General features: G+C 42.2%; 1 protein-coding gene and 1 long non-coding RNA gene across 2 annotated transcripts in view; one reads left to right on the top strand and one right to left on the bottom strand.

Annotated features, from left to right (window-relative positions):
- LOC122665281 (Golgi SNAP receptor complex member 1-2) overlaps positions 1–8335 on the top strand; it is a 35296-nt gene extending 26961 nt beyond the window's left edge. The window contains exons 3-6 of the mRNA XM_043861398.1: positions 4325–4414; positions 4514–4585; positions 7819–7948; positions 8034–8335. Coding sequence (XP_043717333.1) covers positions 4325–4414; positions 4514–4585; positions 7819–7948; positions 8034–8131 — 390 coding nt within the window. The 3' untranslated portion in view covers positions 8132–8335. The remainder of the gene's footprint in view (positions 1–4324; positions 4415–4513; positions 4586–7818; positions 7949–8033) is intronic.
- Positions 7997–18234, bottom strand: LOC122665301. The gene is made up of 3 exons (XR_006333467.1): positions 18223–18234; positions 8890–8894; positions 7997–8174 (listed from the first exon to the last, which is right to left on the bottom strand). It is a non-coding gene; the product is annotated as an uncharacterized LOC122665301 (long non-coding RNA).
- Positions 18235–18522: the final 288 nt, after the last annotated feature.

Raw genomic sequence — 18522 nt, 5'->3', positions numbered from 1 at the left:
ATCCCAGTTGGATGCAGATGGGTCTATACAATCAAGTACAAATTTGATGATACTGTAGAGAGATACAAGGCAAGGTTGGTTGCGAAGGGGTACAGTCAAGTTTATGGGATTGACTATCAGGAGACATTCGCTCCTGTGGCAAAGCATAACTCTATAAGAGTTCTTTTATCACTGGCTGCCAATAAAGATTGGTCATTGTATCAGTTAGATGTGAAGAATGCCTTTCTCCATGGTGACTTGGAAGAGGAAGTGTACATGCAACCCCCACCAGGCTTCAAAATGCCTTCAGCTGAAGGGAAATTGTGTCTCCTTAAGAAGGCACTATATGGTCTCAAACAGTCACCAAAGGCATGGTTTGAACGCTTCCGACAGGCTATTCTGAAGTATTCCCAAAGCTAAGCTAATCACACACTCTTTACCAAGAGGGGCAATGGTACCATCATTGCTCTTATTGTCTATGTGGATGATATTGTGGTCACAGGAGATGATATAGCTGAGATTGGTACACTGAAAAGCTACTTGGCACAACAATTTGAGATCAAAGACCTGGGCCCCTTGAAGTACTTCCTAGGAATTGAAGTATCAAGGACTAAGAAAGGAATCAACATATGTCAACGGAAGTTTGTTCTTGATTTGTTGACAGAGACAGGGATGTTGGGTTGCAAACCAGCAAATTCTCCTATTGAGTAAAATCACAAACTAGGGGAAGATTGTGGTCCTTCTCTGGTTGATGCGGGAAAGTACCAAAGGCTTGTTGGGAAGCTTATCTATTTCGCTATGACACGCCCAGATATCTCATATGCAGTGGGAGTGGTGAGCCAATTTATGCATGCTCCCAAAAGTGGCCACTTGGATGCCGTGTATCGCATTCTTAGGTATTTGAAGTCTTCCCCAGGGAAAGGACTGTTGTATGCCAGACACAATCATTTGAGAGTGGAAGGTTTCACTGATGCAGATTGGGCTGGCTCTATTACAGACAGGAGATCTACCTCCGGCTATTGTACCTTTGTGGGAGGTAATTTGGTTACATGGAGGAACAAAAAACAGCACGTTGTAGCCAGATCCAGTGCAGAGGCAGAATTTAGAGCTATGGCTCATGGAGTGTGTGAACTCATATGGTTGAAAAGACTTGTTCAGGAACTGGGATTTGACACTGAAGGCCCTATGAGACTCTATTGTGACAACAAGGCTGCCATCAGTATTGCCCACAACCGTGTTCAGCATGACAGAACTAAGCATATTGAGGTTGATAGACACTTCATCAAAGAGAAGATAAACTCTGGCTGCATTTGTACTCCTTTTGTGAAGATTGGTGATCAGCTGGCAGATATTCTCACCAAGGCCCTTGCCTCTCCTCAGTTTAGTTCTCTTTTAAGCAAGCTGGGAATGCATGAAATATATTCTCCAGCTTGAGGGGGAGTGTTAGAGTTGTTAGTAGATATGTAACAAGGGTAGTTTGGGAACTAGACTTTGGACTAGTTGCCTTATTATGTATTTTATCTTGTTTGTCCTTTTTACCTTGTACCTCCCTAGGGAGGTGGATGTAATAACTCCATTAGTTCTATTCAAGTAATATAGAGTGTGGAGAAGTCTCTCCAACACACAAGATTCACAACCGAAATATCTCTCTCTATTCTCTTCTTGCTCTCCTTCTCATCTCCTTCTTCTTCAACCTCTCCTCCTTCTCTAACTTACATCTCTAACCTAAAATCCAACTCTGGTTGTTCCAAGCTGGAGCCTAGGATATATATGCTCCAGCTTGAGGAGGAATGTTAAGAATATAGTGTTAGGATGTTTTGTTATTATACTTTTCCAGCTAGGAAGTTATTTGTGATTCTTCATATATACTGTCCTTAGTTGCCATCATGGTTCAAAATTTCGCGATATATCGCCGAAATTTCGGTAATTTCGACACTACCGAGACAAGATGGGCTTCCGAAATGAAAAAAGTTCAAATTTTGTAGAAATTTCGGTATATTTCGGTAAATTTCATAGAAATACTATGTATTGAGTACCATATTTCGGTAAATTTCGGTAAATTTCGTAGAAATACTTTGTGTATTGAGTATTGAACTATTGACTATTATGGAGCTTATGAGTTATGACTCATGAACTTATGCACTTCTGACTTTATGAGTTTAAACTTTAAAGTTTAAACTAAAGGCTACATTTGACTTTATTTTTGTTTCATTACTTTGTTTAAATTTCTTATTATGTCTTTTAGTACTTAAACAATGTGTATTTAACTATTTATACATTAGGGTCGGCGACCGTATACTGTCAATCAAGAGTGCATACCCAAAACACCACTTTGAGTTCATTTTTTGGCAATATGAAGGTTTAGCTGTGTTTATTTGGCTTAAATAAGGGTGTACATGAAGTATCAGGCCTTAATATTGCAAAAAACCCACCGAGATGGACTGCCGAAATATGGCAGAAAAAATACCATATTTCGGCGATATTTCGGTATATTTCGGCCATCTCGACAAGCCCGAGATACCGATATATCGCGAGATCTTAAACTATGGTTGCCATTAGGGTTATTGTCCTTATTTATAATTTTGCAAATATATAATAAATAAACATGCAGCACTAATGGTTAGACTAATCTAAACTAGCCATACGGACGACCTTTTCTTCTTCCTTTATGCTGCACTGATCATTACCTGTTCCTACTTCCTACTTTGTCACATGGATTATTTACTTGTTCACGATTCTGGTTATTTGTCTGTTTTCTAAACCCTATCCCATTAGGTGACTTAGAACCAAATTAATTGCAAGTATTAAGTGGAATTACTTGAGATCACATCTGACGAGTTGGTTTGATTGGTGTGATATCTAAATTTTTGGTCTCAAGAGCTAAAACTACCACAAAGACCCAAGAGCAATCCTTCTCTAAACTGAAATTTCATAAAATTTGCAAGAAATTATCATGAATATTTTACAGTACCTTTTTTTCCCCTTTTTGGAAACACAAACAAAGAATTGAGAGAAAGAAGGATACAAAACATACAGTGGAGGAGAAGTGCACAAGAATGAGAGAAGAGAGATATAAGAAATAAATTCATCAGAGAGAGGAGAAAATGGTGGAAAAGAGTGGCTTAGACTACACGAGCCACCTACAATAATTCAACCATGATCATCAATCTCTCCCACTCCATCTACAATTCCATTCCACTTCAAACATAATTTTCTTCATTTATCTCCCTGAAAAATGGCAAGACAGACCCATTTAACTCCTATGTTCCTTCACTTTGCTTGAATACACATTCTGCTGGAATAGCCTTATGTTGTGTTCCTTCCACACAGACACACAACCAGTGCCCTTGCCATTTGATTAATGAATTCTTTTCTTTTATAATCATTAATTTAGCTCATAAAATCAGGAGTTTTGAATAGCATACTTACAGAGACATTTGGAGACCACTCTATGGAATGACTTCATCAACTCTTAGGTCCTACTGGATGACTAGACCAAACTTAGATCCTTGCTCTGCTCTAGCCCTGCTCTGCTCTAGACCCACTTGTTTTGGTGAATTATAAGTATTTGTGAGAAAGGGTTTTGGAGGACAAGATCAAGAGAGAATGTGAGATAGGTCTTGGCATCCCCCTCTTGACAAGAATTTTATACTACATAATAATTAGGGAACCCATGGTATTGACAGCGTATGGATTACAGACCCAAGAGCATATAACTTACTTTACAGCATATGGATTACATACCCAAGAGAATAGGGCTTACTTGACAATCTAACTTTTTCTTTATATTATATTATGTATAAGATCAACCTCTCGAACTTATTATTTATTCCATGTAATTAAAAGAGAATGTGGTAAAGATCTTAGGATCCTCCTCTCCACCCTGTATTTTTACTATGTCATGTGAGTATTATGAGAATAAACAATGTAAGAACAGCATATGATTTATAAGCCCAATACAAGCACTGAAATACCTCAATAATGGAAGTATCTTCTTATATATTTTTGACCCAAAACATGAACTCGGCTGAGCCACTGCACCTCAACGAATATGAGAGAGTAAAAGGGGGGGGGGGGGGGAGAATGAAAGCAAAGGATCTGAGTCGTTATATCCCTGTCTGATCCAAAATTCAGATTTGGATAGGCATTTTCTCACAGATTTCAGTTCCAGCTTTACCCTACCCTCTTCCAGATGCTTACTGTTGCCTCAGTTTGATACCCTTAATGCTAATATTAGTTGGTAGTACTTACATGCTGCTTTGAATGCTTTATATAGGACTTTTATGCTTAATGAGTTGATTATGGCCACCCTCAGTCTCTTTGAACAGAACATATGTTTCTTCAGGAATTTAGACGAATCAAGGGAAACATAAACTCCATGAGGGAGCATGCTGAGCTTCTTAGTTCTGTTCGTGATGATATCAGTGAACACAAGGTGAGCCAATATATGTTATGACTTAATATGAATCTATTCAATTCTGTTTGAAAATCCATTGTTGGTTTTATATTGTCTTATTGTACTTCTTTGATTTAGGTTTCTGGAAGTATGTCACCTAGAATGCAACTACTACGTGAGAGAGCTTCAATACATGGAAATATATCTCATGTAAGACTCAAAAGCTTTTTCATATTCTAGCTTCCTGTATCCTGACATTGTTTTTCTTTTTATCTTCTTTTCTTGGGAGTTTGGGGGGGGGGGTGTGGTTGGATAATATCTGAATCCTGATACGCTGTTAAGGACATGCTTCTTTAGCCATTGACCTGACAGAAGATTTTCCATTTTGTGTGATTCCCTCTATAATACCGGTTAAATGCCAATAGCCAAGGCTTTAATGTGACTAGTATAAATGGTCTTGGGAGTTTGGGGGGGGGGGGTGTGGTTGGATAATATCTGAATCCTGATACGCTGTTAAGGACATGCTTCTTTAGCCATTGACCTGACAGAAGATTTTCCATTTTGTGTGATTCCCTCTATAATACCGGTTAAATGCCAATAGCCAAGGCTTTAATGTGACTAGTATAAATGGTATGAAAAATGAATCATCATTCATAATATTCTCGGTTGCGGAAAAAGTTGAAAACTAATTTTCTCTGAAACATGTTTAGGATGCTGTATTTCTGATTGAATTGTACTGATATATTGTTTGAATGGCCTCGTTAAGCTCCCAGCTGTTCAGGATTTTCTCTTTTAAAAATATTATCATTTGCTGGCAACAATATTCCAGAAGACATCTGAATGCTTTTTAGAGTGCACCTTGTTTTGCCTTTCAGGCCAATCTGTATTTAGAACAATATGTTACTGATCTGTGCATCATATAGATGGTGTATGAATTTATTATCAGCTGGTAAAGTACATCAGAAAACAGAAGTTTGTACAATAACGAAGTCACCTTATAAAATATACTAGTGAATATATGCCAAAATACATATTATTTCTTTTGATGCACTTAATTCTGTTGCTGAAATTTCAGCCTTCTTTTGGTGTACAGCCAAACTGTTCTCTTCTCCAAGGTTTAGAGATTCTTGGATCAGTTTCAGGGCCCATTAGTAGTAGTGTGGATTTATCAGATGCTGTTACATGGAAGGGGAGAGATGACTACCTTCAGAAATTTGCAAATATGACACCCTATCAGGCAGTTTACAAGATGAATTAGCCTTTCCCTTCCCCATCCTTCCACTACTCCATTCTTTCTTTTAACATTAGTAAGAAGAGGAGAACAAGAAAGCAGACAGCAGTAATAAGCAAGGACAGGACAGATAACAAAGCTGAAAAGAATACAAGCCTAGATGATATATAATGAATATAACAGGACACAGAACAAAGCTGAAAAGAATACAAGCCTAGATGATATATAATGAATAAAGGAGGAGACAAGTGTTAACTGACGAGTGAGTTCAGAAATCTGATCCACTATATAGATCGGCCCTGTGCATGCTCTTGAAGACTGATGCCTACCTCATCCTTCAGTTTCTGGTCTGATCGTTTGGTGTTCAAGTCTTCTGCTGAATGCCGAAACCTTTGGATGTTGGTCAAGCAACTTTGTGATATGCTTCAAAGGAGAGAAAAGTTCAAGGAAAATGCAGAATATATTGATCAGTTGTAAATGCATTGCAATGGGACCTTGAAGACTTGGTGCCATTTTCTTCAGCTGGCTGGTCCTTGATGGATTTTTCTTGATATAGTGAACCTGATCAGCTTGGACTTTCTCTCAATTTGGTAGGATTGGCGGATCATTTTGAGGAGCCCCCATCTCATTATTTGTAGTATTGAGAAGGAAAGAATGATAGACTTCTCTTCATGACCAGAATCCTTCATCCTTGGACTATTGATTACATAAATGTTTTGTTTTTTCATGGGATCTCAACACATTGATAATGTACTTTTGCTGACTGGTTAGAAGTCTGGTCGTCATACATGGCAATAAGTTCAGCTGTGGTAAGTGGTAACTGCTCAATGGGAGACTCAGCTTCTGCTGGTGTGGGAGGTGCCTTTAGGTGTATCAAATGATTAATTATACGCATCTTGGGGGATCTACTGTTACAGCAGATTAATGGAGCTGAGCGTCCTTACTGAAATAAAGTAAAATAAGGAGGTACCTGAGAGTTTTGCTTAGCTATCTATGGGTTTCCTTTTCCTTCTTTTTAGCCAGTGAAAGTGAGTGGTTGTTAAGAACAAATCAGAGCAAGGATTTAGAAATTTTTGGGTCAGAAAATGTGTAAATAGTGTTGCGACAATCAGGCTTCTAATGCATGGAAAGAGCCTTGGAGTTGTGTCCACATCATTGAGAAATTTCAGAATTTGCATCTTGATTTACACCTTTTTTGGTGAATCTTGAGTTACACCTTTGATGTAGGACCAAAACTGTAAAGAGAAAAAATTACAATTCTGGGGCTATGGTTCTATGGAATTAGGGTTTGTAGACCTAAGTCTGATGTAGGATGAATGCAAAAACCCAATCAACAATGATAATTAGCCCAAAGAAAATCTCTTGGAGAATCAAAGATTGGATCTTCTAAGAAAATTGGAAGTTGAGGCGTAGGATTTCAAGGGAGATTCAAGAAAATACTCAAAACTCAGATTCAAGTGGAAGTTGAAAGGAAGGATAAAACATCAACGTTTATTTAGTAATAATTGATCATCGTAAAGAGGAAATCAACATAGGATCAGATTTCAATAATTCTTTATCCATTTAAGAATCTGACCACTGGTTCAGGTATATTACCTCTAGCTGCAAGTTAATATACTACTAATAACTTCAAAAATTAAGACATCCCATCTCAGGTAATGCAGACAGAACGAGAACTTGAAGCAAAAAAAGGCATTAGAAGGGGACATTTCAACCATGCATTTGAAGCCAGCTACAAGAACTGAATAGCCTAGTCTTTGATTATGGATCTGAGTCTAGAACTCCAAAATTTGCAAAGATTGTACAGCAACTCTTATCCAATGAGAAGTCAATTTATTTATTTACGTACTTTGGGTACTAAAAAGCCAATATATTGACTTGGGTTGGTTAGAATAATTATCAGATTTATTTTCCAGACAATTGTACCGAGTTCTATGGGCACATCCAAAGATGATGATATTTCATGAATTTATTGAGCTTTGTACATCATTGATCCTTGTTTCATTTTTTTTTTCGTTTGAAAACTTGGATTTGTGGCTTAACCTCCCCACCCCAATTTGAAACTCATCTTTGCATGTTGATCCACATTGTGGATGGTACCCAAGATATTCATGAGTTCTACTAGAATTCTCCGTTCTAAACAAAATGGCATTGATGGAGAGTATTGTTTTTATCTTGCACTAACAACTTAATTGGAGTTTTTTCTTTTTAGATTGATGATGTCATCAATCAAGCACAAACTGCAAGGTCAGTTTTGAGCTCTCAGCGATCGTTGCTAGGTGATGTTCAAGGGAAGGCTAAGCTACTGAGTGAAAAGTTTCCAGTTATTCGTGGCCTTCTTGGTATTCTCTTTGTTATCTTCATCCATACATGCTGTTGCATTTCCTTTGATGAGAGTTCATCATACTCATGGCACTTACATTGCAGGTGCCATCAGAAGGAAGCGATCTAAAGATACCCTTATCTTATCTGGAGTCATTGCTGCTTGCACACTATTCCTGATTATCTATTGGCTTTCAAAATAGAGACATAACAAACCGTGATCCGGGAAAAGAGGAGATGAGAACACTACACATCAGCAGGAGTTTTGCAGCTTGCATTTTGTTTGAAACAAGATGAATAGATCGATGAAGGAAGCTTGTTGTTTCAATATGTTTTTAACACTAGAATCACTTGAGTTGTGACTTGGCCCAACAGGGATAATGATTTTGAGTTATTCCATTTCCTTTTTTTTTTGGATGAATAAAAATTTAATTACAAAGAAAGGGGGCAGGGATATGCAAGCCCGAGGGCCAACAAAGCTAGCCGGAGGCTAGGAAGAGCTCAAAATGGTGGTGGGGAGGCCCCAGGAGACAACAATAAGCCTGTTCTTTGGGGAATCCCTAACACTACTCAGGGGGAGGGAACTAGCTTTAGATGAAACATCAAAGAAGATGGCCTTCTAAATCTTGCTGAAAGAGCGGGAGTTGGACGCCCATCTTCTAACGTTACGTTCCATCCATATGTGAGATATGGTAGCTCAAAAGGCAAGCTTGACAACCTTGTCACAGATCGAGTTGCCACCAAAAGTCATGTGAATCCAAACCCATTCACGAGAAAGGGGTAGAGGCTTTCTACGAGCAGGCCAACAATGGCAGAGAACCCGGTTCCAGATGGAGGCAGTAAAGGGGCAAGTGAAGAAAAGATGGTTTGTGTCTTCATGTCCACTCCAGCAGAGGCAACATTTAGGAGAGAAAGGCTTGAGTTGGAAGACAATTTGCTAGTGCACGTCAAGCAGTGAAACTTTGCCTTGGGATGTAACCTCTGAATCAGACCACTTTTTGCCAAGGACAAGGGGTCCCTCTATGTCTAACCATCTCCCAGGTAGAGTGGGAGCTGAAAGTGCCTGTGCTGGAGGTGAGTCAAGAGATGGTGTCGCCTTTGCCTCTGTGCCCAGGGGGGATGGGGGGGAGGGAGCATCAGAGGTCCGCAAGGGGAGGGGGGGGGAGGAGAGGAGGGGGGCGACCAAGAGCCGTTGGTGATGATGGATGCCAGAGGGGAAAATCTGTCCAAGCCGGATTCATAGATGGTACGGGGGCTAACTATGGAGGCAAGGACTCCTGAAGGATGCCATTTATCGAGCCAAAGATAGGTCTGTGATCCATCGTCAATCCTGCAAGAGATGCCATCCCTGTCTATGTGCCTCACTTGAAGAATTCTGCGCTAAATCCAGGACGAGTCCGGACTAGTGCTGACCGTCCAAATGGAGTCTCTACGAAGAGGCCCCGCATACACCCAAGAAGTCCAAATGCTAGATTTGTTGGTGAGGAGCTTCCAAACCAGTTTGATAGAGCCTGCTAAGTTGGCATCTTTGATCCTTCTGAGACCTAGACCTCCTTCAGATTTGGGAAGGCAAATGGAGGACCAGCTCTTGGGATGAAGGAATCTGGCAGAATCAACACCTTTCCAGAGAAAAACGCACATAATGGACTCGGCAGCCTTGATAGTAGCCTTGGGAAGACCAAAAACACCGCTCCAATAGATATAGCAAGACTGGAGAACCGATCTGATAAGCTTTAGGCGACCTGCATAGGATAGGAGTTTGGCTTTCCAAAGCTGAAGTCTCTTTCGGAGGAGGTCAAGGATGGGGTTACATTGGTGGGCCGAGAGTCTGGCTGGAATGAGGGGAAGGCCAAGGTAACGGACAGGGAGGGAGGCTAGGGGAAAGCCAGTGATGGTAGAGAGGGCTGCTTTGGTCGAGTCGGGAACCCCAACTACGAAGAGTTGGGATTTAAGGAGGTTGATGCGCAGTCCGGAAAGCCCCTGAAAAAGATGGAGGGAAGACATAATGTGCTCAATGGACGAGGGGACGGCTTTGGAGAAGATCATTAGGTCATCCGCGAAAGCAAGATGGGTTAGGTTGGTGGGCTTGCACTTAGGGATGGGGGCAATGAGGTGGAGATCAGTTTTGGATTGGAGGCTGCGAGAGAGGACCTCAAAGGAGAGGCAAAAGAGGAAGGGGGAGAGGGGGCATCCCTGACGGATACCAGCAGAGGAGGGGAAGTAACCCGTAGGGCTGCCGTTGAGGAGAACAGAGAACTGAGGGGAAGAGATACAAAAGCGGATCCAGTTAACAAATGTGGGGGGGAACGACATCTTAAGGAGGACTTGGGTGATAAAGTCCCAACGAATGGAGTCAAAGGCTTTGTGAATGTCAATCTTGAGGAGGGCTAAAGGGGCAATGGAATTCCGGTGGAAGCCTCGAACAATTTCCTGACAGAGGATGATGTTGTCTGAGATACTTCTCCTGGAGATGAAGACGGACTGATTGGGACTAACAAGGGAGTCAATGACAAGTTGGAGACGATTAGCAAGAATTTTGGCGATGAACTTGTAAAGAACATTGCAAAGGGAGATGGGTCTGAAGTCCGCCATGGTGGAGGCACCAAAGGATTTGGGGATGAGGCAGAGAAAGGTGTGATTGATGTTAAGGATCTGGTGGGGGTTGAAGAAGAAGCTCTTGATGGCATAGATATGCTCAGTTCCAATGATGTCCCAACAGGAGGAGAAGAATCCCATGTTGAAGCCATCCGGGCCAGGGGCTTTGCTAGCCTTGTGAGAGTGAACAGCTGAAGCAATTTTAGAGTCAGAGGGGATGGAGCAAAGGGAGTGGTAGAGGTTGGAAGGAACGAATTTGTTGATAAAGCCCTTCGGAATAGAGGGTTGAGAGGAGGAGGGGGGGCAGAAAATATTGGTGAAGTAAGAAATAGCTTCAGATTTGATGGCATCGACAGAGGAAAGGACCGATCCATTAGAGGAAGTGAGAGAGAGAATGGAGTTGGATTTGGTTCTGGCTTTGAGGGATCGATGGAAGAAAGCAGAGTTGGAGTCTCCAAGTTCAAGCCATTTGATCCGGGATTTTAGTTTCAGGAAGCACTCCTCCAAAGAGAGAGAGGAGGCGAGTTCAGAGGCAGCAAGGGATTCCTCCTCAGCGAGAGAAGGGTTGAGGGGGTCAGATTGGAGACGGGCTTGAATAGAGGAAAGAGTGTCACGGCAAGAGGAGACATGGGAAGAGATATTACCAAAGGTGGAAGAGTTCCAAGACTTGGGGGTAGATTTGACATTTTTGAGCTTTATAGAGAAGGCAAGGAGGGGGAGAAGAGAAGGATTGGACTGGGATAACCCAAGCAGCCTGAACCAAAGGAAGGAAATCAGCATGGGAGGACCACATGTCGAAGAACTTGAAAGGCTTGGGACCAAAGGAGAGATAAGGGAGGACAAAGAGGGAAATGGGGGAGTGGTCAGAGAGGCCAGGGAGGTCAAAAACAGCGTGAGAAGAAGGAAGGGCAGAGAGCCAGGTATCATTGACGAGAACACGGTCAAGTTTGCAAGCCACTCTGTCGTCACCAGAGCGCTTATTGTGCCAAGTGAGCTCGGCACCCGACCAACGGAGGTTGTTGAGACCAATATCCTCGAGACAGGTATTGAAGGCTTCAACTGCTTGATGGTCAATGGGGGAGCCACCAAGCTTTTCTTGACTATAGCGGACGACATTGAAGTCACCTCCCATGCCCCAAGGGGCGGAACCAACGGACTGGGAGATGGAATGGAAGTCATCCCAAAGTGGGAGACGGTCCTGAGGCCGGTTGAAAGCATAGACCATGGTGAAAAGGAAGAGATGGTTGTGGAGATGGTCAGAAATGCTGAGATGTAGATATTGGGGAGAGGTGGAGGACACTAATAGATGGAATTTTGAAGGATCCCAAAGAACCCAGATACGCCCATTAGGAGAGTGGGCGTAATTGGAGATGAGGGACCAGGAGGGGGCAATGGAATGAGCGATGCGAGAGGCATTGGGTTCAAGAACCTTTGTTTCATGGAGGCAGCAAAGGGAGGAATTGGTGGACTTGATGCGAGCACGAATTTCGGCTTGTTTAGCCTGGGCATTGAGGCCACGGACGTTCCAAATGGTCCAAGGGATCATGAGCAAGGAGGGGGAGGGGGCAACCAACCAGCCGTGGGACTGACCTGGAAACCCGGGGGGACACTACGGGGTCTCGACCTATACTCCCTCAAGGGGGGAAAAGGGGAAGGATGGAGAGGAAGGGGGCAAAATGGACTGAGCACAAAAGGGGGGGGGGAGGGTCCTACCTCTGGGTCAGAAGTAGACCCAAAAAGGTTTGGCCCAGGGTGTTTGGTAAGAGGGTTGGGTGGGTGGGTTGTAAATGAGTGATAAGTTAAATGGGTTTGAAGGGTGGATAAGTTAAATGGGCTGGGTAAAGATAAATGGGTTGAGGGGGCGGGTAGATGGGTATGGTTAAGGTGGGTAATAGACAAGGGGGAAGAAAGGTGATCACGTGAGGGGTGTTTGGTGGAAAGGGGGTTCAAAGAACGAAAAGGCTGTAAGTTGAAAAGAGGTGAAAGGTTGTGGGTGGGAGAAGGTTTTCCAAAAATGGGAGGGGAGCTGTGTGAAGGCAAAAGAGGGGGAGCAGGGGAAGCCTGCAGGTCATTCGCATAGAGCTCAGTAGGAGCAGGCAGGACTGCAGCGTCTCCATCAGCGTCTGGATCCAACGACAGGAGGACGACGAATCGGTTCTGGTCAACCACATTTGAATCGCGAAGTTGATGGACATCGGGAACCTCGCCAGGGCTGGAAATTTCATCGTCTTCAGGGTTTCTTCTTCGGCGACGGTTCCTGGTTTTTTTTCGACCGCGAGAAGTATGTTGAGGCCTTGAAGGCAGCGGAGTAGTCTTCGCCAGGTCTTGGATCAAGGTCGAGGGCACGACGACAGCCTCAACTACGATCGGGGTTACCATCGAGTCAATAGCAACAACTTCCAGCCCATCTTTCGTCTCTGTCGCTGGCCAAGGAGCTGCTGCAGTGAGACCAGCAGGATGTTGACGCAAGTCCAGGACTGAAGCTGTTCCAGATTCTGACGTAGGGGCACCATCGGCAGTCGAAGGAGAAGCAACAGGGGTGGATGGTGGGGTGCTCGGAGGTAGGCACTGCTTCGAAGGATGTCCGAAGGTCTTGCATACAGAGCAGAACTGGGGCAGCCATTCATACACAACTCTCTGGGAGAAAGTGTGACCATCTTCTTCTTGAATGGTTACGAACTCTGGTGGGGGTGAATCAGCAGCAATTTCAACACAAATACGGGCGAAGGAAAGCCGATCCATCTTCTTGGTTCTCTCGTCAGAAAAGAGAGGCTTGCCAATAATTGAACCCACGATGCTGAGGCCTGAGACACACCAGTAGTGGAGAGGGAGTCCCAGGCAAGCTGACCCAGATGGGTATGAATTTGAGATCGATTTTGTTGAGGGAGGAGCGATGCTCCCATTGTGGGAGGAAGATTGGCTTTTTGCCTACCAACCAAGGACCACCCTCCAGGGCTCGAGACTTGTCTGCATCGTCTGAAAATCTGAAGATAAAGATGCCATTGGAGAGGAGGTAAACAAAGACAGCTCCAGCTGCGTGCCATTGCTTGAGAAGGGAAACTTTGACAGTATGGAAGGGGGGTCTCGCACCAAGGAAGTGTCCCACAAGACAGCTGCTCCATTTGTTGATTTCAACATCCAGCAAGCCCTTGGGACAGAAGCCGACCTTGGTGTCGTCAACGGAGGAGGGGGGGACAAAGTGGAGGGAGTGCCTATCAATGGGATTGGAGGAGTTACCAGATAGAAGAGAACTCTAGGTAGTAGGGGTTGTTGCTAGGTTGGTGGTTGTTGCAGAGGTTGAATCAGGGGTGGTTGTAGCTTCGGGGGGTGGGTGAAACAGTGGAGGTAGAGGGGGGGTGGGGGAGAGCTAACGGGGGAGGGTGTAACAGTGGCAGCAAGGAAGGTGTGGGCAGTTGGGCAAGTAGGGAGAGGGGAGGCAGACTGGGCTGTAGGAGGGGGAGAGGGCATCGCCGGAGAGTGTCACCTTCAGGCCATCTGGTACCTTATATCAGCTAACGGAGACTTAAGTGGGCATAAACATAAGATGCACCATATCTACATTGACTCATCCACTCACATCTATACACTATTTTTGCCATTGTTGTTCCATATATAATAACCTAATATCATTGGCATCAAATTGTCAAAGTGACTGGTTCTTTGATCACAGATTCCACTTGAAGACATGGGTTGAAACAAAAAGATATTGCTATATTAGAAAAGTTTTATCCCAATTATTTGGATTAACAGGCTTAATTAGTTGCTCCTAATTCCCTTGGTTTATCAATGTTAAACAGGCAGTCGGGAATTCATATAATGGATGTCATAAGTCATAACAATCATATTTTGGCCATGTTTAATTGGCTCTATATTATGCCCTAGCTACTATTTAATTTGGATGGCAAGGGGGGTGGTGGGGATTATTCCATGTCAATACGACATACTTAAAATATTACTCAAACCCTGACAAATCCACCCTAAACACAAGTAATATGCGGCGAACTTGAGCATGTATAAACTAACCGTTGGGGGAGGGCAGCGCTGAAACCTAGTTAGTTTAAACTTTAAATAGCTCCACTGTCGCAGTTTGCCATCCCCACCTGTATTCCTTGAACTTCTCACCCTTTTCTTTGTTGTTCATTAGAAATATGTAGAGATTTAGGAAATTTATCCTCTCCTCTTAAGCATAGTTCGAAATTTCGTCTTGTCTCGCCATTTTGAGCTGGTTGAAAATTTCAAAATATTTCAAAATTTCGGTGAAATATGGTATTTTTTTTGCCATATTTTGGCACTCCATTTCGGTGGGTTTTTGGTCATATTAAAGCCTGAAACTTCATGTACACCCTTATTTAAGCTAAATAAATACATTAAACTTTCATATTGCAAAAAACATGAACTCAAAGTGGTGTTTTGGGTTTGCACCTTTGATTGACAGTATATGGTCAGACCTTGATGTATAAATAGTTAAATACATATTGTTTAAGTAATATACCAAAATTTCACGAAATTTGAACATTTTTCATTTCGGAAGCCCATCTCGTCTCGGTAGTGTCGAGATTTCCGAAATATGCCGGTATATCGACGATATATCACGAAATTTTGAACCATGCTACTAAATGCGTGCATTGTCACCACACTTAAGAATCCAATAGTCCACCCAACACTTGAAAGGATAAAAAGACGCCACTGCCCGTGTTTTTATGGTTGGATTCTTAAGTGTGGTGCACTGGACAGTGCACTGCACTTGAGAGGATGAAAATCCAAAGATTTAATCATTTTGGAGCAGAAGACCTAACTATTAGGTTAGGTTCCTCCTCCACCCCCACATTTTGTTGGGAAAGCAAAATTTTCTCATCTGAGTTCAAATTAATGGGGAAACATAATAACCAAGTATGTGCAAAGGTAATAGTAGTGTAAATAAATTAAATCAAATCAACTATAAAAGAATAGGGGCGCTGTTCTCTGTGCTGCAGCGCAGGCTGCGCCCAGGCACATGGGGGTGGGTGCAATGATCACCCCGCCCCACTGAGTGGCAGGCCCATGTGCGTGGGCACAGCCTGCGCTGCGGCACAGAAAACATTCTCCCAAAAGAATATATCAACTTTTAACAAGGAAAAGCCTTAAAAGGTGAAAGGGAAAAACCATGCACATGACTTAGTCCAAGTAAAACCTTTCATTATAATCAATGCTAATATTTACAAATAAATCTTTTCTAATCAAATAGGAGAGGCTAACAAGACATCATGAAAAAACCTTTCTTGGATGATAGGATAATTCTCACCTTACAAGGTGGATTCACAAGAGACAATACTCACCTCAATATTGAGATGACAAACACAGGATGAAGTGTAACGATTTTCCTTCTCTTGACGGAGAGAACACTATCACATTACTACCCACGTATTTGTGGAATCCTATGCACATTTTTGTGCGCCATTCGTATACCATGAGCTTCTCCCTGGTCTGATGGAGAGCTCCTCTCTTAGTTTACCTCACTTAGACTCACAGAGCCCTCTCTGTAGTTTCACTTTTCTCTCCATGATATTGGACGAGAAAAGGGTTTTTATTCACATTCTCTAATAACATCATGACATGGGGCATTTAATACCCATAACTTCACCCCATTTCCCTAGTGTCTCACTCTCCATAAGGTTGATGACATCCAACCCAAAAGCCCTAGCTTCAGGGTAAAAAGGCTCTTTCGAGGTCATAAGCCTAGTAGCTGCACACTATTCGACTAATGTGGGATTAACACGCCCCCCTCCATTCTTGGCCATGGAGTGCAACCATTGCATCAACTCCTTCCAAGTTTGGGTCATGGATCCCCACAAGGCCAGTGGGCGGATAATCTGCCCTAATATTATTTAACCATGTCTAATCCAAAAGCTCGAGCTTCAAGATAGAGAGGTCATTTCAAAATTATAAACTCAATAACCGCACACCACATGATCGATGGGCCTCACATTTTTTGTCATGAAACACACTCACCACATCAATGGTGCTCCACTGTTTTTCTCCTCCAATGGTTAGTTCTCCCTCCCCCCAAAGAACAAGAAGAAGAAGAATAGTATTTTGATCCAATGTAACCTTTAGTGTTAAGTGAGTACCCCACTTGGGTGAGTGAGTCAACAAGTGACCTCAGAGTTAAGTGGTCCTCTTTGACACTTGAGTTAAGTGATCCTTTTTTACTTTTGCTATCATATATATACATGGTTGCTTATTTCTGCAATAGAACTCTTTTGTATTTTCTAGTTTATCTTGAGTTGCATCAACTTGATATCAAAACACATTTTGATTCTTATATCAAACAAGTCTACAAAATGGATCTAAAATCAAGAAGCACACTTGACAATGGAAAATAAGATCATTGATTGATTTGCAGCTCCAATTATTGTTTCAAACTCGAGGATGAATTCTTTCAAAATAAGGGAGAATAATGACGTCATGACATTGGGGCATTTAATGCCCATCATTTCACTCTATTTCCCCCAACATCTCATTCTCACCAAGAGTGTGTCCAATGTAACTCTTCTAATGGTGAGTGAGTCTCATTCCTAGGTGAGTGACTTTCCATTTGAGTTTGAAGTTCTCTTCTTTGAATGAGTCCCATAATTGGATGAGCAAGTCCTCAAGCGGCCCCAAAGTGAAGTAGTCATCTATGATCCTTATTATCTCGTACTTTATTTATTTATATTTTTTTCATAAGAAGTCGATCTTTTGTATTTTCTACTGTAATTTTGAGGTGCATGATTCTCTCTCCTTTTTTCAATCTAAGTAAAAAATGCTTGAGGTAAAAGAAGGTAAGTCATTCCCTTGTGGGAACCACCCCTGCCATGTGGGTCCCCCTCCATGACTTTCCTGTGGAGGAAACCCAACACCATCTCCCTCCCGACCCCCATCTCCCCCTCCTCCCCCCTTCCCAAAAAAAGAAAAACACTTTGTTCTAAAAAATTTGTTAGAAGAAGACCCACTAAGTTGGACCAGAAAATGTGGGGTCTTGACCCAACATAGTGTACTTAAATTTTGCATAGAGAAGGTGAAAGATGAGCAAAGAAACTAGTAGAAACTAGAAAGAGATAGTAACAACTGGTAATAAAAATTTTTTCGAATGTGATTTTTGATCGATACGGTTCCCTAGTGTCTCTCACAAGAGGAGGGTGGATCCCACCCAGGTAGAATGTTCAGTCAGGTACCTCAAATGGATCCCACCTCCCCTCTTATAAGAGGTACTAAGGTTCAAGAACCGTAGACGATATAAATCCACTGGTAATAACACTCAAAATGTTTTCTTCGTTTTTAATTGTCAATTGAGATATGTTTAACACTGATGGTACCTTTTTTTTTAAAAAAAAATTTCTTTTTGGGTTCGAGGTTTGGTTGCTGGTATTTTGGTATGGGAAAGCTTGGTGTGGGGGCGTGCATGTGTTTGGTTTAATGTCATAGCCGGAATGAATGATCCAAAAGGATATGGAGTAAAGCAACGTGCCTACTTCACACCCCGCTAACACATAATAGACGTCGACACAGCTTTAAATAAATCACATAAAGCACAGCAACCGGTGCACCGCCCTTGTACAACACCAATTTCTAAAGAACGAATTTTGGCTTAGCTTTTAATCGTGGACGAGTAACAAGGTAGAGAAGAAAAATTGGCAATTAATAAGAGAGGTCTTAAAAGTCAATGTAAAAGTACAACGACAATGAATATAGATCAATAAATTTTGACAGTCTCTGCATATTGGACTGACTGAGTTGGTGAGTTATCCATGATGGAAGTTAACAATGTGAAGTACTACTTTATGAAATTGTATTGCAAATTTAAAGGATTGGGCCGGAAAGCTTTAAAAGTGATAGTACTACCTGGATCCAGGGTTTTAGTGTACAGTATCAGTCAATTCAGAAACTGATATGGTATTGGATAAGTATCGGCATAGATCGATTCTATTAGACAAATTTGTACCTAATTCTTTTTTGAACTGAGTTTTTTTTTTACCATTTT

Source organism: Telopea speciosissima, chromosome 1, assembly GCF_018873765.1.
Source record: "Telopea speciosissima isolate NSW1024214 ecotype Mountain lineage chromosome 1, Tspe_v1, whole genome shotgun sequence".
NCBI lineage: Eukaryota > Viridiplantae > Streptophyta > Magnoliopsida > Proteales > Proteaceae > Telopea > Telopea speciosissima.
The sequence above is the reverse complement of the archived record's forward strand: the minus strand, read 5'-3'. Positions and strand labels throughout refer to the sequence as shown.